The 26,156-nt window shown below is 51.4% G+C and overlaps 1 protein-coding gene across 1 annotated transcript; it reads right to left on the bottom strand.

Annotated features, from left to right (window-relative positions):
* Positions 1–9,585: 9,585 nt before the first annotated feature.
* PRDM14 (PR/SET domain 14) lies at positions 9,586–25,110 on the bottom strand. Its single transcript, XM_038766531.1, has 7 exons — positions 24,720–25,110; positions 22,752–22,793; positions 22,385–22,551; positions 20,942–21,251; positions 17,200–17,402; positions 14,252–14,353; positions 9,586–9,816 (listed from the first exon to the last, which is right to left on the bottom strand). The coding sequence occupies exons 1-7, from the start codon at positions 25,108–25,110 to the stop codon at positions 9,586–9,588; spliced, it is 1,446 nt and encodes a 481-aa protein (XP_038622459.1).
* Between the last annotated feature and the right edge of the window lie 1,046 nt (positions 25,111–26,156).

The following is a 26,156-nucleotide window of genomic DNA, read 5'->3' on the forward strand; positions in this document are numbered from 1 at the left end:
GTGGGTTTAAGACTGTGAGCCCCCCGTGGGACAACCTGATCACCTTGTAAGCTCCCCGGTGTCTAGAACAGTGCTTTGCACATAGTAAGCGCTTAATAAATGCCATCATTATTATGTGGGAGGGAGGATGAGGAGCATGACCCACAGTGAGCACTGGATAAATGTCACAACTCGCTGAGCTGGCAGCGAGATTTAGGAGTCATTCCACACTGGGGGTAGCCCAAGCCGCTCCCCTACTTTTTCTTGTCATTTGCGACGAACCAGAAGTCGGGCTCACTAGCGGCTTCAAGGAAGCCCCATGCAAGCTCACTTCTCAGAAAATCCCCTAATCGCTCTTTGATGAAAGGCAGCAAGGTGCAACAAATAGAGCACAGGCCTGGGAGCCAGCTTGTCATGGGTTCCAATCCTGCCTCGGCCACGTGACTGCTGTGTGACCTTGGGCAAGTCCCTTTACTGCTCTATGCCTCAGTTCCCTCACCTGGAAAATGGGGATTGAGACTGTGAGCCCCACGTGGGACAGGAACTGTGTCCAACCCGATTTGCTTGTATCCACTCCAGGGTTAGGACGGTGCCCGGCACATAGTAAGCGCTTTAACAAATACCACAATTATTATTGTTATTATTTCTTACAAGGCCCTTTCTCCAAAGGTCATTTGGCGATCTCCCCCTCCTCCGCCTATTTTTCCTTTCACACCAACATGAGCCGCATCTTGCCACCGGGGACACCTAGCATATGTTTCGACAAATGGATTTTAGTGTCCGGGGGACCGGTGAGCCCCCTCCCCCACCTTCCTTTCCCTCCCTCGACCCCACCCCCTCCCCCCAGCCCCCTTGGAGGGCAGCAGCCGTTGTGGGGCATTAATGGAGGCTTCCTGACCAGCCCCAGGCCTCCCCAGCAATGACAGCCCAAGGTCAGCTCATCCTCTCTCTAAGAGGCGGCCGAACCGGACCGGCTCCCAGGCACCCCTGCGGACGGCCGTTTTGGGTGGATTGCTACTTTCTCCATCCTGAAATGCAATGGGGACTTTCTGCTGAAGCGTCGAAAAAAGGAAAAAAAAATAATCAAGAAATCAATTCTTCGTCAGGAGCCCTCTGCAGAGACATTACCTCCAACTTGCCGAGCACATGCTTACAGACACTGCGGAGAGCTCGTCCCGGCCTTTCCGTTTGTCTGTTTTTTAAAGGTTTTTTTTTGGTGTTTACTATGTGCAGGACACAGTACTAAGTGCTGGGTAGATACCAAGTTGTGAGGTTAGATACAGTCCCTGTCTGGCAAAGGGGTCACCATTTTAATCCCCATTTGCAGATGAGGGAATTGAGGCCCAGAGAAATGAAGTGATTTGCCCAAGGTTACACAGCCAACAAGTGGCAGAGACAGGATTAATAATGATAGTATCAGCTAAGTACTTACTATGTGCCAAGTACTGTCCCAAGCGAATCGCGTTGGACACAGTCCCTGTTCCACAGGGAGCTCTTAGTCTTAATCTTAATCTTAATCTTGGACTGTGAGCCCACTGTTGGGTAGGGACTGTCTCTATATGTTGCCAGCTTGTACTTCCCAAGCGCTTAGTACAGTGCTCTGCACACAGTAAGCGCTCAATAAATACGATTGATAGATTGATTGAATCCCCATTTTACAGGTGGGGTAACTGAGGCTCAGAGAAATGACCTGTCTAGCCCAAGGTCACACAGCAGACAAGTGGCGGAGCCGGGTTGAGAGCCCAGGTCCCTCTGATTCCCAGGCCTGTGCTCTAGCCGTTAGGCAACACCGCTTCTGTGAGAGGCCACCGAAGATGATGACCAGAAATGGCCCCTCAGGGCCCCCGGGAGAGAAAGCTTTTCCCAACTGTGCCGTTGGTCCGTGGGATGGGTTTTCCTCAAGGCAATAAACTTAATGGCTCGGAAAAGGCCAGGCAAGAGTCTCCCGAAGACGAGGTGGCAGCTTTGGCCAGTTCTGCGGGGGGAGTGGGGGATGTGGTGGTGGCGGAGGGTTCTCGGGCTCGGAGAGAGGCCGGACCAGAGACGGAGCAGAAGAAGGCCAGTGCCCCCTTCCTGGTCCTTGCCTAGACTTGGGGTATTTATAATTACAATAATAATAGTGGTATTTATTAACCGCTTACTGTGTGTCAGGCTACGAGCTGGAGGCACTGTACTAAGCCCTGGGTACTGTGCTGCGCTGAAAGATTGGCGCTATCTGCCCACCCTGGAGACAGAGTGAAGGCTTGGCTGGTCGGGGCCCGGGGAGGGACTCTAGCCCCTGGAATGTAAGCACCCTTTCCCCATCGCGCCCTCAGTTTCTTCACCGGAGACGGAGCTGGAGACAGACAGTCAGGGCCCAGCCTCCAGAGCAGGGTGTGAATGAGGGGGAAGGGAGAGTCCAGGGGTCCCCAAGGGGTCATTGAGAGTCCTTCTGTCCAGCTCCAGCCATCTGCCGCTTCGTTCGAGTCACCGAGGATCTCGGACACTTCAGTCTATACTTCACGCTGCTGCCCGGATCATCTTTGTGCAGAAACGCTCTGGGCATGTTACTCCTCGCCTCAAAAATCTCCAGTGGCTGCCTGTCAACCTACGCATCAAGCAAAAAGTCCTAACTCCCGGCTTCAAGGCTCTCTATCACCTTGCTCCCTCCTACCTCATCTCCCTTCTCTTCTTCTCCAGCCCAGCCCACACCCTCCGCTCCTCTTCCGCTCACCTCCTCACTGTACCTCATTCTTGCCTGTCCCGCCATCGACCCCCGGCCCACGTCCTCCCCCTAGCCCGGAATGCCCTCCCTCCGCACATCCACCAAGCTAGCTCTCTTCCTCCCTTCAAAGCCCTACTGAGAGCTCACCTCTTCCAAGAGGCCTTCCCAGACTGAGCCCCTTTTTTCCTCCTCCTCCCCATCGCCCCCGCCCTACCTCCTTCCCCTCCCCACAGCACCTGTAAATATGTTTGTACAGATTTATTACTCTATTTATTTTACTTGCACAGATTTACTATTCTATTTTGTTAATGATGTGCATTTAGCTTTAATTCTATTTGTTCTGACGACTTGACACCTGTCCACGTATTTTGTCTTGTTGTCTGTCTCCCCCTTCTAGGCTGTGAGCCTGTTGTTGGGTAGGGACCGTCCCTATATGTTGCCGACTTGTACTTCCGTAGCGCTTAGTACAGTGCTCTGCAAGTAAGCGCTCAATAAATACGATTGAATGAATGACAAGACCTCTCCCCAGCCATGACCCATCTCCGCCTCCCCGGAAGGAGACTGACAGAACCAGCTCAGTCCTGCCTGCCTAAGCCTCCCTCCCAGTTGGGAATGGCAGGGGGAACCCCAGGGTTGGAGGTCATACAGTCCAGCCCCCTGCCTCTCAAAAAGAAGCCTGTAGTCCACTGTACTAAGCGCTGGGGCAGTTACAAGCAAATCGGGTCGGACAGAGTCCCTGTCTCACAGTCCATTGGAGGTAACTGAGGTACAGAGAATAATAATAATAATAATAATAATAATAAAAATAATAATAATAATAGCATTTATTAAGCACTTACGGTGTGCAAAGCACTGTTCTAAGTGCTGGGGAGATTACAAAGTGATCAGGTTGTCCCACGGGGGGCTCACAGTCTTCATCCCCATTTTACAGATGAGGGAACTGAGGCCCAGGGAAGCAAAGTGACTTGCCCAAAGTCACACAGCAGACAAGTGGTGGGGCCAGGATTAGAACCTATGACCTTCTGTCTCCCAGGCCTGTGCTCTAACCATGCTGTACTCTGTTGTATTGAACTCTCCTGCTCTTGTACTCAGTAAGTGCTCAATAAATAGCAGCGTGGCTCAGTGGAAAGAGCATGGGCTTTGAAGTCAGAGGTCATGGGTTCAAATTCCGGCCCCGCCAATTGTCAGCAGTGTGACTTTGGGCAGGTCACTTCACTTCTCTGCGCCTCAGTTACCTCATCTGTAAAATGGGGACTAAGGCTGAGCCCCCCATGGGACAACCTGATCACCTTGTAACCTCCCCAGTGCTTAGAACAGTGCTTTGCACATAGTAAGTGCTTAATAAATGCCAATATTATTATTATTATTATTACAGCACTGATTGGCTGCTTTGTTTTGTTATCTGTTTCCCCCTTCTAGACTGCGAGCCCATTGTTGGGTAGGGACTGTCTCTATATGTTGATTTGTACTTCCCAAGCGCTTAGTACAGTGCTGTGCACACAGTAAGTGCTCAATAAATATGATGGTATGAATGAATGATTGAGCATGCTCAGGACCAGTGCCAGTTCACCGTTAGAACCCAGTGCTTGGCGCATAGTAAGCACTTAATAAATGCCATCATTATTATTATTATTACCCAAAGCAGGAGGACAGAGGCAGGGCCTACTAGCTCCATGCTGCAGTTGAGGAAGTGAGGCCCAGAGAGGTTAAATGTCTTGGCTGGGGTGGCACAGCCAGCTGAGACTCGAACCCAGGTCCTCCGACTCCCAGATCCACACTCTGGTTAGAGAAGCAGCGTGGCTCAGTGGAAAGAGCCCGGGCTTTGGAGTCAGAGGTCATGGGTTCAAATTCCGGCTTCGCCACTTGTCATCTGGGTGACTTTGGGCAAGTCACTTCACTTCTCTGGGCCTCAGTTACCTCATCTGGAAAATGGGGGTGAAGACTGTGAGCCCCCCGTGGGACAACCTGATCACCTTGTATCCCCCCAGTGCTTAGAACAGTGCTTTGCACATAGTAAGTGCTTAATGAATGCCATCATCATTATTATTAGTTCAAGTCCTAGCTTTGCACCCGGTTTGCTGTGTGACCACAAGCGGGCCCCTTAACCTCTCTGGGCCTCGGTTCACTCTTCCGTAAAGTGGGAAGACGATACCGGCTCTCCCCACGAGAAGCAGCGTGGCTTAGTGAAAAGAGCCCGGGCTTGGGCGTCAGAGGTTGTGGGTTCTAATCCCAGCTCTGCCACTTATCAGCCATGTGACTTTGGGCAAGTCACTTCACTTCTCTGTGCCTCATCCGTAAAATGGGGATTAAGACTGTGAGCCCCATGTGGGACAACCTGCTTACCTTGTAGCTACCTCAGCGCTTAGAATAGTGCTTGGCACATAGTAAGCGCTTAACAAATACCATCATCATTATTATTAGTATTAAACCGAAAGCTTCACATCTATGCCCGATCTGATCAGCTTACCCAGTGCTTAGCACACAGCAAGTGCTGAATAAGTACCAGAAAAAAGAATCGTGCGAGTACTCACTCCTGCATATTTGAGCATCCCACTAAGCACAGAGCTCTGCATTTGATACCCACTGTGCAGGTAGGAACCATGGGGGAGCAGCTCCTTGAAGGGAGGGATTGTGCCTATTTACTCCATCGTGCTGCGCTTCCCCAACCGCTCAGTACAGTGCTCCGCACACAGGCGGCACTCAATAAATTCCACTGGCCTGCCCTCGGGGAGTTTGCCATCTAGTCTACAGAGCTGAGCTGGTGTTGGTACCTGAAAGCCTCCGGCTTAGAAACCCCACTTGCTAAATCGTTGATCACGGTCCGCTTGGCCCACGTCAGCCGCTGGCGTTAGCCATAAATAAATAAGCAAATTTGGACAATAATAGCCAAATGAATAGCTCTTTCCTGGGTGTTTTATGACCTGAAAAGAACGGGGCTTTTCATTAAAGGGAATGATTTGAAACTGTGGAAGCTGATAGGAGAGGCGGGGAGTAGAGAGAGGAGGGGGTTTGTCTGGGGGGGAGCAGGGCCAGGACCTCCAGACTGCAAATGGCCTTTGCATTAGGCCGTGGGGGGAGGCTCTCCCTTCCATTTACTTTGGTAAAGATGGCTATTGAATGAAACCTTTAATGGGGCGTTTATGATCCCACTCAGTAAGAGCTCCAGCCCCACGGACCAGAGCCTTTCCATCCACCTTGCCAGCTATTAGGGGATCGATCCAAGTAGCATGTCGGCGGGAAGGTGGAACTGACAGGTAGCCACTTAGGCCTGCACGCCGAGGAAAGGGGAGACTCTCTGGGGACCCCCCTCCTGTCCGGCTGAGCCCCTACCAAGGCCAGGAAGAAAGGCAGCCCGAAGCCAGAGCTGGACCCTCACCCCATTCGGTCAGGCAGTTGTATTTTCTGAGTGCTTATTGCGTGCAGAGCACTGGACTAAGCGCTTGGGAGAGGACAATAGGATGCTACAACAGATGCATTCCCTCTGCCGTCAGCACCGTGGCCCGCTGATCTCTTTCTTGGCCAGCCCGTTCTCAGTCTCTCTCCCCTCCACACTGTCAGCCCCCTTCCCACCCCTCAGCAGAGGAAATGTTGGCAGGAGTCAAGATTCCCAGCGGGATGCAAATCCTAAAGGCCAGGGACTATCCAAAGTGTCCCGTCTGGTACCCACCGCCACTCTGTTGGAGATGGAGTCCAAGGCCCCAGAGCTTTGGGCCTCTCTGGCCCCAGCAGAGACAAGGATGCTACAGCCCAGCCCGCACACTTCGCACCTGTAGCGCTAACCTTCTCACTGTTCCTCCATCTCGCCCATCTCACATTCGACCCCTGGCATGGCCTGCTTCTGATGATGATGGTGCTTGTTAAGTGCTTACTATGTACCAGGTACTGTACTAAGCGCTGGGTTGGACACAAGCAAATCGAGTTGGACACAGTCCTTGTCCCATGCTGGGCTCACAGTCTCCATCTCCATTTTCCAGAGGAGGTAACTGAGGCCTAGAGAAGTGAAATGACTTGCCCATGGTCGCACAGCTGACAAGTGGTGGAGCTGGGATTAGAACTCACAACTTTCTGGCTCCCAGGCCTGGGCTCTACTCACTAAGCCATGTTGCTTCTCATGATGGATATTGGTTAAGCGCTTACTATGTGGCAGACACTGTACTAATACAGTAAAGGGGCGGATACAAGCAAATCGGTTTGGACACAGTCACCGTCCCACAGAGAGCTCAGTCTAAATCAATCAATCAATCAATCGTATTTATTGAGTGCTTACTTTGTGCAGAGCACTGTACTAAGTGCTTGGGAAGTACAAGTTGGCAGCATAAATCCCTTTGTTCTCCACCCCCCTCATAGCACTTATGCATACATTCATTCATTCAATTGTATTTATTGAGTGCTGTGTGCAGAGCACTGTACTAAGCACTTGGGAAATACAAATTGGCAACACATAGAGATGATCCCTACCCAACAGTGGACTCACAGTCTAGAAATATATATATATCTATAGTTCTATTTATTTGTATTGATGCCTATATACTTGTTTTGATGCATGTCTCCCCCCTCTAGACTGTAAGCCCACTGTGGGCAGGGATTGTCTCTTTTTTGCCGAATTGTACATTCCAAGTGCTTATTACAGTGCTCTGCAGACAGTAAGCACTCAATAAATACGATTGAATGAATGCCCCAACCCAGTCCCACAGAACCTATGTCCACATCTGTCATTTTATTTATTTCTATTCATGTCTGTCTCCCCCTCTAGACCAGAAGCTTGTTGTGGGCAGGAAATATGTCTGTTGTATTGTCCTCTCCCAAGCGCTTAGTACAGTGCTCTTCAACCAGTAAGCCGTCAATAAATAAGATCAAATGAAAGGATGTGACCAGATTGTGGGGCAGAAGGGGTCAGACAGATCCCCTCCGCCTCCTCCTCGCAACCCCTGAGCATGCGGCCCGTATTTCAGGGGACGCACCGCTCGGTCGCGTGACTGTTGAGGTGACCAAAGTTGGCACGCATCCTCGAGAAATGTAAACAATGAATATCACGCCCTCAGCCGTCCCCCTCTCCAGCACTGTCCGTCTCTTCGCTCCGTCCACTCGCTATGGCTAAGCTGCTCTCTTCGAACCCATCGTAAGAATAAAGAATAATCCTTTTTCTCCCCGACCACCACCCTCTGACATGTATACAGCCCCTCTTGCAACCTCTTCAGCGCACTGAACACTAAAAGGGAACTCCACTGTGCAACAATAAATAGAAACACTAGTGCAAATCACTATGCCTGAATTTTTTTACTCAACAAATGCTGTAGAACGCTATTGTGTGGTTTGGCATAAAACCACAGAGAAGCAGGTGTGGGCGCGCTATTTCCAAAGGCCAGTTTCAGGGGAAAACGGCAAGGTTGCGGGGGAGGCGTCATGCGGGGGGGACTTGGGGAAGCAGGGGGAGGGATGTTAGCGAGGGGCTCCAGGTTCCTTGGCCGCCACGTCCGGAACTCAGTTCTGCCAGAGCAAGAGCTTCCCAGAGATGCCAGTTTGCCCTCCGCTGTGCTGAAAGGGTGCCCCAGGGAACTCCCGACCCGGATCTTCCATTTCCTCCAGGCTGCCGGAGTTGGCTTAGAGCTCCTCGCTGTGCACCGGGGGGCATTTTGGGAGAAGGCCGAACCTCTGTCAAAGCGACCATGGTTTTACCTAGCCAAAGGGACGGCGATCCAGACCCCCAGGAAAAAGTGCCAGTGAAAATCCGAGGAAAGCAAGAAGCTATTGCTCGGGCCAAAGGTGCACCTGCTCAAGACCCCACCCTCCGGGGCACAGATCAGAGGACCTGGGTTCTCATCCTGGCTCTGCCGCTGGGCTGTTGTGGGACCTTGGGCCAGTCACTGCGCATCTCTGGGCTTCGGTCGTCTCATCCATCAATGGCTGGCCGCCCTCCTGCTTTGGATGGGGACCCCACGTGGGAACAGGGATGGTGACCAGCCTGATTATCTTCTATATACCCCAGCCCTTAGTGCAGTGCTTAGCACGAAATAAGGCCTTCCCAATGATTACCCCGGAGGCCGAGATGTGAGTGGCCAATGGAGGTTGTGTCTGTCAGGAAACAACGAGCCGCGTCCTTGTCGGAGCAAAATACAGAGGAGGGGGATGGGTCAGAGGACGGTGGCCGGGGGGGAGGGGGCTGTCAGAGGACCAGAGGGGGAGGCCAAAACATCCCAGAGGGGCCCTCATTCGCGTGTCCATCTGTACGGCGATTTCTCAGGGGGTTCAGCTCTCGGGGAGAATCTTCACTGGGAAAAACCGCATCTGCTCCCCCGTCCGCCGGCTCCCGGGGGGATGCGCGAGCTCTCTCGTTCCAGACCCGGAGGGGCGGGCCGGGCAAGCTGACCGTCCGGGTCAGGCCCCCTCCGCCCAGCCCTCCCGTCCCCTAACTGGAGACCACTTTTTTTTGCCCTAAATGGACCTTTTTTTGGGAAGCAGATCAAAGAAAATGCAAACTCCCCGAGGCCTTGGCCTGTAACTGGCTCCTCCCCAAGACTGGAGAGTCATCAAGAAATGCCAGGGGGCTGACTGACAGTAGATGGTAAGTTTCTGTTACCGTCCCAAGCGCTTGGTATGGTGCTCTGCGCTCAGTGAGGACAGAGTCCACAGATAGATGAGTTTCCCCGATCCCAACCTCCAGGTCAGCTCGAGTGGGTGGGCATTACTTCCCCCCCAACCCCCCGACCCCCGGTCCAAGCCCCGTCCTGGCTGTGTGTGAGAGGGGGGCATATTTTTCCTATGACCACCTGCCCTCAAGGGAGGCTCCCAGTCCTGAGAATAAATAGGGCATCGGTGTGACGGCGACCAGAGCGTGAGGCAGGGAGGGTCCGCCGTGGCCCCCCTCCGAGGACTCTCCCCTCCCCGCCCCCGTGGGCCGTCCACTACAGAGCGCCGTGGAACTTCATGTGGAAGTGGTACTGCTCGGCGTCGGGGCAGGCTTTCCCACCGCCGGAGCCGTCGTGGGCCTGGTGGTCCTGGCTGTGGGTACGGCGGACATGGCTGTCGTGGGCGGCGTGCGAGGCGAACGCTTTTCCGCAGTGCTTGCACTTGAAGGGCTTCTCCCCGGAGTGCTGCCGGATGTGCGTGCGGAGGATGCTGGAGGCCGTGAATGCCTGGGGACCGGGCGGGGGAGAGAGACGGCCACAGTCAGGGCCTGGCCTCCATCCCTGGCTCAACGAGAGGCAGAGACAGAGAGAGCCCGACCCCCGACACTGGACCCCGACCTGAGATCCCCCCGGGCCCGAGATGCAAGGGAAGAAAGCCAGGAGCTGGGCATCAGCCTGTGCTCTGGGCCCACTCCCCCTGCCGCTCCCACCCAGGACCACCACCCCTTCCTCTCTGCTGCCCGGATTATCTTTGTGCAGAAATGCTCTGGGCATGTTACTCCCCTCCTCAAAAATCTCCAGTGGCTGCCTGTCAACCTACGCATCAAGCAGCAACTCCTCAGTCTCGGCTTCAAGGCTGTCCATCACCTCGTCCCCTCCTACCTCACCTCCCTTCTCTCCTTCTCCAGCCCATTCCCAAGTGCTTAGTACAGTGCTCTGCACAATAAGCGCTCAATAAATACAATCGAATGAATGAATGAATGAATCCCCCACCCTCCACTCCTCTGCCGACGCTCACCTCCTCACTGCACCTCGTTCTCGCCTGTCCCACCGTCGACCCCTGGCCCACGTCCTCCCCTTGGCCCAGAATGCCCTCCCTCCGCACATCCGCCAAGCTAGCTCTCTTCCTCCCTTCAAAGCCCTATTCAGAGCTCACCTCCTCCAGGAGGCCTTCCCACACTGAGCCCCCTTTTTCCTCTCCTCCCCCCCACCCTATCTCCTTCCCCTCCCTACAGCACCTGTATATATATTTGTACAGATTAATTACTCTATTTATTTTAATTGTACATATTTACTATTCTATTTGGTTAATGATGTGCGTATAGCTTTAATTCTATTTGTTCTGATGATTTTGACACCTGTCTACATGTTTTGTTTTGTTGTCTGTCTCCCCCTTCTAGACTGTGAGCCCGTTGTTGGGTAGGGACCGTCTCTATATGTTGACGATTTGTACTTCCCAAGAGCTCTGCACACAGTAAGCGCTCAATAAATACGACTGAATGAATGAATGAATGAATGTTTTCCACAAGGTAGTGGGAACCGTATCCGATCTGATTCTCCTGTACCCAACCAAGCGCTCGGCACATGCTATGCTTAATAGGCATCGTAATTACTCCTGGAAAGAGGGCAGTGCTGCTCAGAACAGCCACGCATGATAGACAGATGCCACCCAGCCAGGGTGGGGTTCAGGGCCTGAGGAAGAGCAAGGCCTCGTTGGAAGCCCAGTCACTGCGAAGACGCAGGTCTCAGAGCTGAGTTAATTAATGCACCTCGTCCCTCGCCCAACACACACACATGCACACCAAAAATGCTAAAAATTCTCACCTGAATCCCCCTCACCCTCCTTCCCTTACTCCTCTCTGCCTGCTGGGTCCCCCACGATCTCTGCCCGCGATAGACTGTCGCCCCCTCAGCAACCGCCTCCATTGGGGCAAAGGAGTGGGCGGGGGACACACTGTGCCAATCAGTCCCTGGTACTTACTGGGCACTTTCTATATGCCAAGCACTTTGCTGAGTGCTGGGGAGGGGGAAGGGGGCGGTCGGCTAAATAAAGCGGAGCTGATCCCGGCAGGACACCGCGAGCCCTGCTGGTACCCAGAGCCCATAATCAGCTACCAATGGGCTGCCGCATCCCCCCGCTGTTGCAAAGGTGAGGAGGAAATGAAGGGGGCTCGGACGGAAAAGTAGTTTCTCTGCTTGCCAGGGCCCAGGGCCCGCCCAAGCCCCCCGCTGCCCTCCTCTTCCCGGTTTGGGCCACTGGTCTCAGGGGACACCAGCCTCGCTCCTCTGAGAAAAAAGAGCCATCCCCTCTGGACCAGAAGCTCCTCAAAGGTAGTGAACGGGGTCTCCCACACGCTCTGCACCGTGCCCTGCACATGGTAATCACTTGGTGAACACCTCCCGTTAATCGATCGATCTGTATCATCATCACGGCAATCGGCGTTAGGGCAAGATTAGCGTGAGCCCGTTGTGGGAGGGGAATGCGACTGTTTGTTGCTGGCTTGTCCTCTCCCGAGTGCTTACTAACAATGATGGCATTTGTTAAGCGCTTACTACGTGCAGAGCACTGTTCTGAGCCCTGTGGGGGTTACAAGGTGATCAAGTTGTCCCACGTGGGGCTCACAGTTTTAATCCCCATTTTACAGATGAGGGAACTGAGGCCCAGAGAAGTGAAGTGACTCGCCCAAAGTCACACAGCTCGCAATTGGGGGAGTGGGAATTTGAACCCATGACCTCTGACTCCCAAGCCCGTGCTCTTTCCACTGAGCCACGCTGCTTCTCAATGGGATGGGATAATAATTATGGCATTTATTAAGTGCTTACTATGTGCAAAGCACTGTTCTAAGCGCTGGGGAGGTTACAAAGCAATCAGGTTGTCCCACGTGGGGCTCACAGTCTTAATCCGCATTTTACAGATGAGGGAACTGAGGCACAGAAAAGCTAAGTGGCTTGCCCCAGGTCACACAGCAGACAAGTGGCGGAGCCGAGATTAGAACCCACACCCTCTGACTCCCAAGCCCGGGCTCTTTCCACTGAGCCACGCTGCTTCTGATATTGTTGAGCGATGTGTGCAAAGCACTGTACTAAGCACTTGGGAGAGTACAATATGACAAGAGACACATTCCATCATCATTAAGCCCCAATTTTCCTCGTCTCCCTTCTGCGTCGCCCCGACTTGCTCTGTTTGCTCTTCCCCCCTCCCAGCCCCACACCACTTATGTCCAGACCTGTAATTATTTCTATTAATGTCTGACTCCCCCTCTAGACTGTCAGCTCACTGTGGGCAGGGACTGTCTCTATATGTTGCCAATTTGTACTTCCCAAGCGCTTAGTACAGTGCTCTGCACACAGTAAGCGCTCAATAAATACGATTGATGATGATGATGTGCCTTTATTGTTATGTTGTACTGTCCCAAGCACTTAGTACAGTGCTCTGCACATAGTAAGCACACAATAAGTGTGATGGAATGACTGAATAATAATAACAATGGCATTTGTTAAGCACTTACTAAGTGTAAAGCATTGTTCTAAGCGCTGGGGGGATACAAGGTTCATTCATTCAATCGTATTTATTGAGCGCTTACTGTGTGCAGAGCACTGTACTAAGCGCTAAGGTGATCCAATGTGGGACAACCTGATCACTTTGTAGCTCCCCCAGCACTTAGAACAGTGCTTTGCACATAGTAAGTGCTTAACAAATGCCAACATTATTATTATTATTATTATTATTATTATTATTATTATTATTATTATTATTATTATCAGGTTGTCCCCCATGGGGCTCACAGTCTTAATCCCCACTTTACAGATGAGGTCACTGAGGCTCAGAAGTGAAGTGACTTGCCCAAGGTCACACAGCAGACATGTGGCGGAGGCGGGATTCGAACCCATGACCTCTGACTCCAAAGCCCGGGCTCCTTCCACTGAGCCACGCTGAAAGGAGGAGGCTGAGGCTGAGCCTGGGAATGGGGCTGGGGCTGAGGCCTTTCTACTTACCCCAGTGCTTAGGACAGTGCTTGGCACGTAGTAAGCGCTTAACAAATACTAATAATAATACTAATGGTATTTGTTAAATGCTTACTACGTGCCGAGCACTGTTCTAAGCACTGGGATAAATACAAGCTGATCAGATTGTCCCACGTGCGGCTCACAGTCTTCATCCCCACTTTCCAGATGAGGTCACTGAGGCACAGAGAATCAATCAATCGTATTTATTGAGCGCTTACTGTGTGCAGAGCACTGTACTAAGCGCTTGGGAAGTCCAAGTTGGCAACATCTAGAGACAGTCCCTACCCAACAGCGGGCTCACAGTCTAAAAGGGGGAGACGGAGAACAAAACCAAACATACTAACAGAATAAAATAAATAGAATAGATATGTACAAGTAAAATAAATAAATAAATAGAGTAATAAATATGTACAAACGTATATACAGGTGCTGTGGGGAAGGGAAGGAGGCAAGATGGGGGGGATGGAGAGGGGGAAGTGAAGTCGGACAACTGACAAGTGGCGGAGCTGGGATTAGAACCCACGACCTCTGAATCCCAAGCCTGGGCTCTTTCCACCGAGCCACTCGGCTTCTCTACTACCGATACCGATAAAAATACCATTAAATTACCTCCCCAAGCCACAAAAGACAAGAGCATTTTGGGATCAGTATGTTTGGTTTTGTTCTCTGTCTCCCCCTTTTAGACCGTGAGCCCACTGTTGGGTAGGGACTGTCTCTAGATGCTGCCAATTTGTGCTTCCCAAGCGCTTAGTACAGTGCTCTGCACATAGTAAGCGCTCAATAAATACGATTGATGATTACTTGGCAACTGGCACCGCCATCCTGTGTGGGGAATTTTACCCCGGCCAAGTTGTTCTCAGGGATGAGGCCTGGCCTGGGGCGGGGGTGGTTAGTCGGGACGCGTGCCTCGGTTGGCCCCTCGACAGCACAGTACCTTGTTGCAATAAACACACTTGTATGGCCGCTCCCCGGAATGGACTCGCATGTGTTTGTTGAGGCTGGAGGACTGGGAGAAACTCTTCCCGCAGATGGAGCACTGTGGGGAGGAACTCAAATTAGAAGAGGGCCGGGCCCGGCGCGGGGTGGGATGGGGAAGACAATAATAACAACTCTGGTACTTGTTCAGCGCTTACTGAAGCAGCATGGATCCTCCTCCTCCTCATCGATCGTATTTATTGAGCGCTTCCTGTGTGCAGAGCACTGGACTAAGCGCTTGGGAAGTACAACTTGGCAACATATAGAGACAGTCCCTCCCCAACAGTGGGCTCACGGTCTAAAAGGGGGAGAGTGGAAAGAGCACGGGCTTTAGAGTCAGAGGTCATGGGTTCAAATCCCGGCTCCCCCAATTGTCGGCTGCGTGACTTCACTTCTCTGTGCCTCAGTTCCCTCATCTGACAGATGGGGATGAAGACTGGGAGCCCCCTGTGGGACAACCTGATCACCTTGTAACCTCTCCAGCGCTTAGAACGGTGCTTTGCACATAGTAAGCACCTAATAAATGCTGTTATTATTTTCTTTTAGACTGTGAGCCCACTGTTGGGTAGGAACTGTCTCTATATGTTGCCAACTTGTACTTCCCAAGCGCTTAGTACAGTGCTCTGCACTTGAGTAAGCGCTCAATAAATACGATTGATTGATTGATTACTATGTGTCAGGCGCTGTCCTAAGCGCCGGGGTGGGTCCAAGCAAATCGGGTTGGCCACGGTCCCTGCCCACGTGGGGCTCGCGGTCTCAGTTCCCTCATCTGTCAAATGGGGATGAAGACTGTGAGCACCACATAGGACAACCTGATCACCTCGTATCCTCCCCAGCGCTTAAAAGAGTGCTTTGCACATAGTAAGCGCTTAATAAATGCCATTATTATTATTATTATTATTGTAACCTCCCCAGTGCTTAAAACAGTGCTTTGCACATAGTAGGTGTTTAATAACAAATACCATTATTATTAACAAATGCTGTTATTATTATTAATGAAGAAGCAGCATGGCTTAGTGGTAAGAGCCCGGGCTTGGGAGTCAGAAGTTGTGGGTTCTAATCCCAGCTCCACCACTTGTCAGCTGGGTGACTTTGGGCAAGTCACTTCTCTGGGCCTCAGTTCCCTCATCTGTAAAATGGGGGTGAAGACTGTGAGCCCCCCGTAGGACAACCTGATCACCTTGTATCCCTCCCCAGCGCATAGAACAGTGCTTGGCACATAGTAAGCGCTTAACAAATGCCATCATCATTATAATTACTGTGATGATGATTCATTCATTAGAACAGTGCTTGGCACATAGTAAGCACTTAACAAATGCCATCACCAGTATTATTAGTAGTAGTAATAATAATAGAGAAACAGCGTGGCTCAGTGGAAAGAGCCCGGGCTTTGGGGTCAGAGATCATGGGTTCAAATCCCGGCTCTGCCAATTGTCAACTGTGTGACTTTGGGCAAGTCACTTCACTTCTCTGTGCCTCAGTGACCTCATCTGTAAAATGGGAATGAAGACTATGAGCTCCCCGTGGGACAACATGATCACCTTGTAACCTCCCCAGCGCTTAGAACAGTGCTTCGCACATAGTAAACACTTAACAAATACCTCATCTGTAAAATGGGGATTAAGATTGTGAGCCCTCTGTGGGACAACCTGATTACCTTGCAACCTCCCCAGCACTTAGAACCGTGCTTTGCACATAGTAAGCGCTTAATAAATGCCATTATTACTATTATTATTATTCTCTGGGCCTCAGTTACCTCATCTGTAAAATGGGGATTAATGTGAGCCCCCCATGGGACAACCTATATATATGTATATATGTTTGTACGTATTTATTACTCTATTTATTTATTTTCTTTGTACATATTTATTCCATTTATTTTATTTTGTTAATATGTTTTGCTTTGTTGTCTGTTTCCCCCTTCTAGACTGTGAGCCCGCTGTTGGGTAGGGACTGTCTCTATATGTTGCCAACTTGGACTTCTCAAGCGCTTAGTACAGTGCTCTGCACACAGTAAGCGCTCAATAAATATGATTGAATGATCACCTTGTAACCTCCCCAGCATTTAGGACAGTACTTTGCACATAGTAAGCGCTTAATAAATGCCATCATTATTATTGTTACTATTCTCTGGGCCTCATTTACCTTGTATGTAAAATGGGGATTAATGTGAGCCCCATGTGGGACAAACTGATCACCTTGTAACCTCCCTAGCATTTAGAACAGTTCTTTGCACATAGTAAGCGCTTAATAAATGCCATCATTATAATTATTACTATTCTCTGGGCCTCAGTTACCTCATCTGTAAAATGGGGATTAATGTGAGCCCCACGTGGGACAAACTGATCACCTTGTAACCTCCCTAGCATTTAGAACAGTGCTTTGCACATAGTAAGTGCTTAATAAATGCCATCATTATTATTATTACTATTCTCTGGGCCTCACTTACCTCATGTGTAAAATGGGGATTAATGTGAGCCCCCCGTGGCACAACCTGATCACCTTGTAACCTCCCCAGCGTTTAGAACAGTGCTTTGCACATAGTAAGCGCTTAATAAATGCCATCATTATTACTATTCTCTGGGCCTCCGTTCCCTCATCTGTAAAATGGGGACTACTGTGAGCCCCCCGTGGCACAACCTGATCACCTTGTAACCTCCCCAGCGTTTAGAACAGTGCTTTGCACATAGTAAGCGCTTAATAAATGCCATTACTATTATTATTATTAATGAAAGAAGGCGGGCGATGCCCTGCCTCCTCCCCGCCACCTCAGCCCTCGATGCGCCCCGTGGCCTTGGGGTCATCCCTACTCCGCGCACGCGCGCGGCCCCCTCCCTCCCCGCACTACTGAGTCTGCGCGCGCCCATTCCCCCGCCGATCGGCCGCCCCCGCCCATCGGTGGCCCACCTTGTGCGGGCGGTGTTTCTCGTGCACGTGCAGCACGTGGATGCGCAGCCGGTCCCGCTTCTCGAAGGAGCGGCTGCACAGCTGGCACGGGAATTTGCGGTCGCCGAGGTCCACGCAGCGCGTGTATTTGAGGTGCTTGTCTCGATAATACCTGTAAGCGAACACCTTCCCGCACCGCTCGCAGCGGTAGCCGTCTCCCGCCTCTGCAGGCCCGAGGAGGAGGAAGGGGCCAACGTCAGCCCCTCCGCCCCTCATTCATCCAATCCTATTTACTGGGCGCCTACTGTGTGCGCCACACTGGGCTGAAGGGGCGTCTACACCGTCGACCCCTTTTAGACTGTGAGCCCACTGTTGGGTAGGGACTGTCTCTATGTGATGCCAATTTGTACTTCCCAAGCGCTTAGTACAGTGCTCTGCACATAGTAAGTGCTCAATAAATACGATTGATTGATTGATTGATTGATTGATTGATTGACCCTCGGCCCACCTCCTCACATCCCTGTGAGCCCCACGTGGGACAACCTGATCATTCATTCATTCAATCGTATTTATCAGTACACTTTATTTATTAGTATTTATTAGTACACTTAGTACAGTGCTAAGCGCTTAGTGCAGTGCTCTGCACATAGTAAGCGCTCAATAAATACGATCGATGATGATGATGATTCATTCAATCGTATTTATTAGTACACTTTATTTATTAGTACACTTAGTACAGTGCTAAGTGCTTAGTACAGTGCTCTGCACATAGTAAGTGCTCAATAAATACGATCGATGATAATGATTCATTCAATCGTATTTATTAGTACACTTTATTTATTAGTACACTTAGTACAGTGCTAAGCGCTTAGTACAGTGCTCTGCACATAGTAAGTGCTCAATAAATACGATTGATGATAATGATGATTCATTCAATCGTATTTATTAGTACACTTTATTTATTAGTATTTATTAGTACACTTAGAACAGTGCTAAGCGCTTAGTACAGTGCTCTGCACATAGTAAGCGCTCAATAAATACGATCGATGATAATGATGATTCATTCAATCGTATTTATTAGTACACTTTATTTATTAGTATTTATTAGTACACTTAGTACAGTGCCAAGAGCTTAGTACAGTGCTCTGCACATAGTAAGCGCTCAATAAATACGATTGATGATGATGATGATTCATTCATTCAATCGTATTTATTAGTACACTTTATTTATTAGTATTTATTAGTACACTTAGTACAGTGCTAAGCGCTTAGTACAGTGCTCTGCACATAGGAAGCACTCAATAAATACGATTGATGACGAAATACGATTGATGATTGAGCACTTACTGTGTGCAGAGCACTGTACTATCAATCAATCAATCAATCGTATTTATTGAGCGCTTACTGTGCGCAGAGCACTGTACTGAGCGCTTGGGAAGTACAAGATGGCAACATGTAGAGACAGTCCCTACCCAAAAGTGGGCTCACAGTCTAAGAGATAAAATAAAAAATTTCCAAGCGCTTAGTACAGTGCTCTGCACGCAGTAAGCGCTCAATAAATACGATTATACAATAAATACGATAATAAATAAATACTAAGCGCTTGGGAAGTACAAGTTGGCAACATATAGTATACATTGAAAACTCATTCTGTGCAGACTACGGGAGTATTTCGGAGCAGCGTGGCGCTTGGGAAGTATAAGTTGGCAACATACAGAGACGGTCCCTACCCAACAGTGGGCTCACAGTCTAGAAGGGGGAGATGGAGAACAAAACAAAACATATTAACAGAATAAAATAAGTAGAATAAATATGTACAAGTAAAATAAATAAATTCAATCATATTTCTCCAACTTGTACTTCCCAAGCGCTTAGTACAGTGCTCTGCACCCAGTAAGCGCTCAATAAATACAATTGAATCGAATATAAATATTCAGAGAAGCAGCATGGCTCAGTGGAAAGAGCCCGGGCTTTGGAGTCAGAGGTCATGAGTTCAAACCCCGGCTCCACCAGTTGTCAGCTGTGTGACTTTGGGCAAGTCACTTCACTTCTCTGGGCCTCAGTTACCTCATCTGTAAAATGGGGATGAAGACTGTGAGCCCCCCCCCCACCCCCCGTGGGACAACAATTATTATTATTATTATCCACCAAGCTAGCTCTCTTCTTTTCATTCATTCAATCGTATTGAATGCTTACTGTATCCACAGCAGTGTAATAATAATAATAATAATGGTATTTGTTAAGTGCTTACTATGTGCAAAGCACTGTTCTAAGCGCTGGGGAGATTACAAGGTGATCAGGTTGACCCACGGGGGGCTCACAGTCCTCATCCCCATTTTGCAGATGAGGTCACAGAGGCCCAGAGAAATTAAGTGGCTTGCCCAAAGTCACACAGCTGACATATTGGTCGAGCCGGGATTTGAACCCATGACCTCTGACTCCAAAGCCCGGGCTCTTTCCATTGAGCCACACCGCTTCTCAACACTGGACTGAGGGGGCATCTACGCCGCCGACCCCGGGCCCACCTCCTCACATCCGTGTGAGCCCTCCATGGGACAACCTGATCACTTTGCAACCTCCCCAGTGCTTAGAACAGTGCTTTGCACATAGTAAGCACTTAACAAATACCATTATCATTATATTATTATTATTATTATTATTATTATTATTATCTGCCAAGCTAGCTCTCTTCCTTTCATTCATTCAATAGTATTTATTGAATGCTTACTGTGTCCACAGCACTGTAATAATAATAATAATGGTATTTGTTAAGTGCTTACTATGTGCAAAGCACTGCTCTAAGCGCTGGGGAGGGATACAAGGTGATCAGGTTGTCCCCCGTGGGGCTCCCAGTCTTCAGCCCCATTTGACAGATGAGGGAACTGAGGCACGGAGAAGTTAAGTGACTTGCCCAAAGTCACACAGCTGACGAGTGGCGGAGCTGGGATTTAAACCCCTGACCTCTGACTCCAAAGCCTGGGCTCTTTCCACTGAGCCACGCTGCTTCTCCAAGCTTCTTCACTGTACTAAGCGCTTGGGAAGTAAAAGTTGGCAACATATAGAGCCGGTCCCTACCCAATAACGGGCTCACAGTCTAGAAGGGGGAGACAGACAACAAAACAAAACATGCCCTACTGAGAGCTCACCTCCTCCAGGAGGCCTTCCCAGACTGAGCCCCCTTTTTCCTCTCCTCCTCCCCATCCCCCAGCCCTACCTCCTTCCCCTCCCCGCAGCATCTGTATCTATGTTTGTACAGATTTATTACTCTATTTTACTTGTACATATTTACTATTCTATTTTGTTAATGACGTGCATTTAACTTTAATTCTATTTTTTCTGATGACTTGACACCTGTCTACATGTTTTGTTTTGTTGTCTGTCTCCCCCCTCTAGACTGTGAGCCCGTTGTTGGGTAGGGACCGGCTCTATATGTTGCCGACTCATATTTCCCAAGCACTTAGTACAGTGCTCTGCACACAGTAAGCGCTCAATAAATATGACTGAATGAATGAATGGATGATTGAGTGCTCCTCAGCCCCCCAGGCCTCCCGTTCTCCTCCCCTGGGCCTCCACTTCTCAGCCCTCTGGGCCTCCGGTCCTCCTCCCCTGGGCCTCCACTCCTCAGCCCTCCGGACCTCTGGTCCTCCTTTCCTCATCCCTGGGGCCTCCTCTCCTCCCAAGCACTTAGTCCGGCGCTCTGCACACAGTAGGCGCTCAATAAGTCCACTCAAACGAGGGCTCCCCAGCCCCCCGATGCACTCACCGGCCGGCGCGGGTGCAGGCGCGAGGGCGGGAGCGGGTGTCGGCTGCGGGGCGTCGGGGCCGTTGGGGTCGTCGGCCAGCTTGAGACAGACGGGGATGCCGAGGAACTGGTGGTAGCAGTCCCCGTACCAGACGAGCAGCTCGCTGCGGGGCGGGATGTCCCGGCAGCTCTCGTAGAAGATCTGGCCGCACTGCTGCACGGCGGCCAGGTTCTGCTCGCCCGGGAAACGCGCGCACCGCACCGCCGCCATCCAGTTCCCCGCGACGCCCTGACCGTCGATGAAATGGCTCAGCTGGCCGCCCTCGAAGATCTGCGGGACAGGGCCCCGATGGGCCGGGCCCGAAGGACAGGGGTGGGAATTGGGGAGGGAGGGAAGGAAGGAAGGAAGGGATGAAGGAAGGAAGGAGGGAGGAGAGCGGGATGGAGGGAGGAGGGAAGGGATAAAGGAAGAGGATGGAGGGAGGAGGGAAGGAAGGAAGGGATAAAGGAAGGTGGGAGGGAGGAGAGGGGGATGGAGGGAGAAGGGAAGGAAGGAAGGAAGGAAGGGATAAAGGGGGGAAGGAGGAAGGAGGGGGATGGAGGGAAGAGGGAAGTAAGGAAGGGAGGGATAAAGGAAGGAGGGAGGGAGGAGAGGGGGAGGGAGGAGAGGGGGATGGAGGGAGGAGGGAAGGAAGGAAGGGAGGGATAAAGGAAGGAGGGAGGGAGGAGAGGGGGATGGAGGGAGGAGGGAAGGAAGGAAGGGATAATGGAAGGAAGGAGGGAGGGAGGAGGGAGAGGGATACAGGGAGGGATGAAGGAAGGAGGGTTGTATAGAGGAAGGAGGAAGGAGGGAAGGAAGGAAGGAAGATGGAGTGAGGGAGGGATGAAGGAAAGAGGGTTGGACAGGAAGGAGGAAGGAAGGAAGGAAGATGGAGGGAGGAATGAAGGGAGGAGGGTTGGACAGAAGGAAGGAAGGAGGGAATGAAGATGGAGGGAGGGAGGAATGATGGGAGGAAGGAAGATGGATTTAGGAAGGAAGGAGAGGAGGGAAGGAAGATGGAGGGAGGGAGGGAGGAAGGAGAAGGGGAGGGATGGAAGGATTGTGGCAAGGTTGGGTGGGGGGCAGGAGCCGGGGATGAGCCGGGGATGTGGGGGGACAGTTGGAAGGAGGCACAGCAGGTGGACAGCGGTGGGGTGGGGAGAGGAGAATGGGGGGCAGGGCAGCAGACATGGGTAGATTTAGGGGGTGTTAGCAGATTTGGCAGACCCCACTCCCTCCGCCCCCCGCCCCGGATTGGGCCGGAGGGTTCCCACCACCGAATCCCCTGCCCCGGGACACCTGGAAATGCCCCCTGCTCCATTTCAACTCCCAGCCAGGACCCCCGTCCCACTCCCACTCCCACACCCTCCCAACACCCCACATCCCGCAGCCCCCCCAGAAAGCCCTGGTCCCCGGGTCCCTACCTCCCACATTAGGGAATTGTCTCCGTTGGCCTTGATCTCGCTGGTTTGCACGACCTTTCCCTGGAAGGGGCCGAAGCGGACCCCCTTGGGGATGGGGCTGCTGCAGAAAACGCCGCACTGGGGGGTCTCTCCGGCCGCCGCCGCCGCCGTCTGCAGGACGCACAGACCTGGGGAGGAGGAGGTTGGGGGGTCGGGAGGACAGGGCCGGGCTAGCAAGCGTCGAGCCGTCCGCACCCCGGACTGCCTCGTGTCCACCCCGGTGCTAAGTGCAGTGCTGGGCACATGGTAGGCGCTCAATAAATCCCACCACCAATAGGAAGTAACCGTGTTTACCCCCGTTCCCCCCGGTCACCCTGCCCAGACCCACCTTCTGGTAGCTGCAGAGCGTCTCTGTCCAGCAGCTCCGACCCTGAAAATCGGCTAGGTGAGACCCCCGCCTGCAGGGGAGGGGACGCAGACCACCATTCCCAAAGTGGGGCTCCCCTGGGTGGGGGGGCTCCCCTCCTCCCCCCAACCGTGGTCTGCGGTGTCCCCCCACCCCGTATCATCCCTGGTGCATCCCCCCATGAGAACAGTGTGGGCTCAATGGAACGGGCCCAGGCTTTGGAGTCAGAGGTCACGCGTTCAAATCCCACCCCTGCCAACTGTCAGCTGTGTGACTTTGGACAAGTCACTTCACCTCTCTGGGCCCCAGTTCCCTCATCTGTCAACTGGTGATGAAGACTGGGACCCCCCCCCCCGTGGGACAGCCTGATCACCTTGTAACCTCCCCAGCGCTTAGAACAGTGCTTTACACATGATAATAATAATAATAATGGCATTTGTTAAGCGCTTACTATGTGCAAAGCACTGTTCTAAGTGCTGGGGGGATACAATGGGATCAAGTTGTCCCACGTGGGGCTCACAGTTTTAATCCTCATTTTACAGATGAGGTAACTGAGGCTTAGAGAAGTTAAGTGACTTGCCCAAGGTCACATAGCAGACACGTGAAATACCATCATTATTATTATTATTAAGAGCCCCGGGTTTGGGAGTCAGAGGATGTGGGTTCTAATCCTGCCTGTCACTTGTCCGCTGTGGGACCCTGGGCAAGTCACTTCACTTCTCTGGGTCTCGGTTCCCTCAACTGAAATGGGGATGTGTGGGAACCGTCTCCATATGTTGCCAACTTGTACTTCCCAAGCGCTTAGTACAGTGCTCTGCACACAGTAAGTGCTCAATAAATACAATTGAATGAATGAAGACTGTGAGCCCCGCGAAGGGTAGCCTGATGATCTTGTATTTCCCCCAGTGTTTAGGACCGCATTTGGCACATAGTAAGCGCCTAACAAATACCATATTATTATTATCATCTGGCAAATGAGGATGAAGACTGTGAGCCCCATGTGGGACAGCCTGATGATCTCGTATTTCCTCCAGCGCTTAGAACAGTGCTTGGCACATAGTAAGCGCTTAATAAATACCATAATAATAATCATTATCATCTGGCAAATGGGGAGGAAGACTGTGAGCCCATGTGGGACAGCCTGATGATCTTGTATTTCCCCTAGTGCTTAGAACTGTGCTTGGCACATAGAAAGCGCTTAACAAATACCAACATTATTATTATTATTATTATATTTTCCCCAGTGCTTAGAACTGTGCTTGGCACATAGTAAACACTTAATAAATACCATAATAATAATTATTATCATCTGGCAAATGGGGATGAAGACTGTGAGCCCCATGTGGGACAACCTGATGATCCAGCAGCATGGCCTAGTGGAAAGAGCCCGGGCTTGAGAGCCAGAGGTTATGGGTTCTAATCCCAGCTCCACCACTTGTCAGCTGTGTGACTTTGGGCGAGTCACTTAGCTTCTCTGTGCCTCAGTTACCTCATCTGTAAAATGGGGATTAAGACCGTGAGCCCCATGTGGGACAACCTACCTGCCGACCTTGTATAGTGCTCGGCACATAGTAAGTGTTTAACAAATACCAACATTATTATTATTGTATTTCCCCCAGTGCTTGGCACATAGTAGGTGCGTAAGGAATACTATGGGGAAGCAGCGTGGTGCAGTGGAAAGAGCACGGGCTTTGGAGTCAGAGGTCATGGGTTCAAATCCCGGCTCCGCCAGTTGTCAGCTGTGTGACTTTGGGCAAGTTGCTTAACTTCTCTGGGCCTCAGTTCCCTCATCTGTAAAATGGGGATTAAGACTGTGAGCCCCACGTGGGACAACCTGATCACCTTGTAACATTTCCAGAGCTTAGAACAGTGCTTTGCACATAGTAAGCGCTTAATAAATGCCATTATTATTATTATTATTATTAATACCATGGTGCTAGTGGGGCTTACCGGGGGCGAGGGTCTGCGGGCAGAGGGCGACCCCCGCGCCGTAGAGGACGGCGTGAAGCTCCTCCTCGGTGAACTGGAAGCGGCTTGGGGGAGGCCCGGTGGCGGGGGGCTGCCCGGTGGTGGGGGGCTGCCCGGTGGCGGGGGGCCACGGTGGGTATCCGGCCAGCAGGCCCCGGAAGCCGAAGGCCACCAGGGGTGGCGAGGGGGCAAAGGGGCCCGGGTTGGGTCCAGGCCCACCGCCGCCACCGCCTCCTCCTCCAGGCAGGCCATCCAGGAAGGGGCCACTGGTCAGCAGTGGTGGGTAGAAGGTGGCCAGGCGCGGGGGGCTGGGCTGGGGGCTCCGGGCGGGCGGACCCAGGGGTGCGGGCGGTCCGGGCAGAGACAGGGCCATGGCGGAGGACACCTGCGGACACAACAAATCCATTCATTCAACCGTATTTATTGAGTGCTTACTATGCGCAGAGCACTGGCCTAAGCGCTTGGGAAGTACAAGTCGGCAACGGATAGAGACGAAGCCCTTGAGAGGATTTCCTTCCATTCATTCATTCATTCAGAATTCATTCACTCATTCAGAAGCAGCGAGGCTCTAATAATAATAATGGCATTTATTAAGCGCTTACTATGTGCAAAGCACCGTTCTAAGCGCTGGGGAGGTTACAAGGTGATCAGGTTGTCCCACGGGGGGCTCACAGTCTTAGTCCCCATTTTACAGATGAGGTAACTGAGGCACAAGAAGTGACTTGCCCAAAGTCACACAGCTGACAATTGGCGGAGCGGGGGTTTGAACCCATGACCTCTGACTCCAAAGCCCGGGCTCTTTTCCACTGAGCCACGCTGCTTCTCTAACCAATCAATCAATCGATCGTATTTATTGAGCGCTTACTGTGTGCAGAGCACTGTACTAAGCGCTTGGGAAGTACAAGCTGGCAACATAGAGAGACAGTCCCTACCCAACAGTGGGCTCACAGTCTAGAAGCTAACCAGGTTGGACCATAGTCCCTGTCCCACGTGGGGCTCACAGTCTTAATCCCCCTTTTACAGATGAGGTAGCTGAGGCCCAGAGAAGTGATGTGCCCAAGGTCCCACAGCGTGGCCCAGTGGAAGGAGCCCGGGCTTTGAAGTCAGATCATGGGTTCAAATCCCGGCTCTGTCAATTGTCAGCTGTGTGAGCTTGGGCAAGTCACTTAACTTTTCTGTGCCTCAGCTACCTCATCTGTAAAATGGGGATTAAGGTGTGAGCCCCCAGTGAGACAACCTGATCACCTTGTAACCTGCCCAGCGCTTAGAACAGTGCTTTGCACATAGTAAGCGCTTAATAAATGCCATTATTATTATTATTCATTCATTCATTCCATCGTGTTTATTGAGTGCTTACTGTGTGCAGAGCACTGGACTAAGCGTGTGGAAAGTACAATTCAGCAACAGATAGACAATCCC

This window comes from Tachyglossus aculeatus, chromosome 25 (assembly GCF_015852505.1).
Source record: "Tachyglossus aculeatus isolate mTacAcu1 chromosome 25, mTacAcu1.pri, whole genome shotgun sequence".
Taxonomy (NCBI): domain Eukaryota; kingdom Metazoa; phylum Chordata; class Mammalia; order Monotremata; family Tachyglossidae; genus Tachyglossus; species Tachyglossus aculeatus.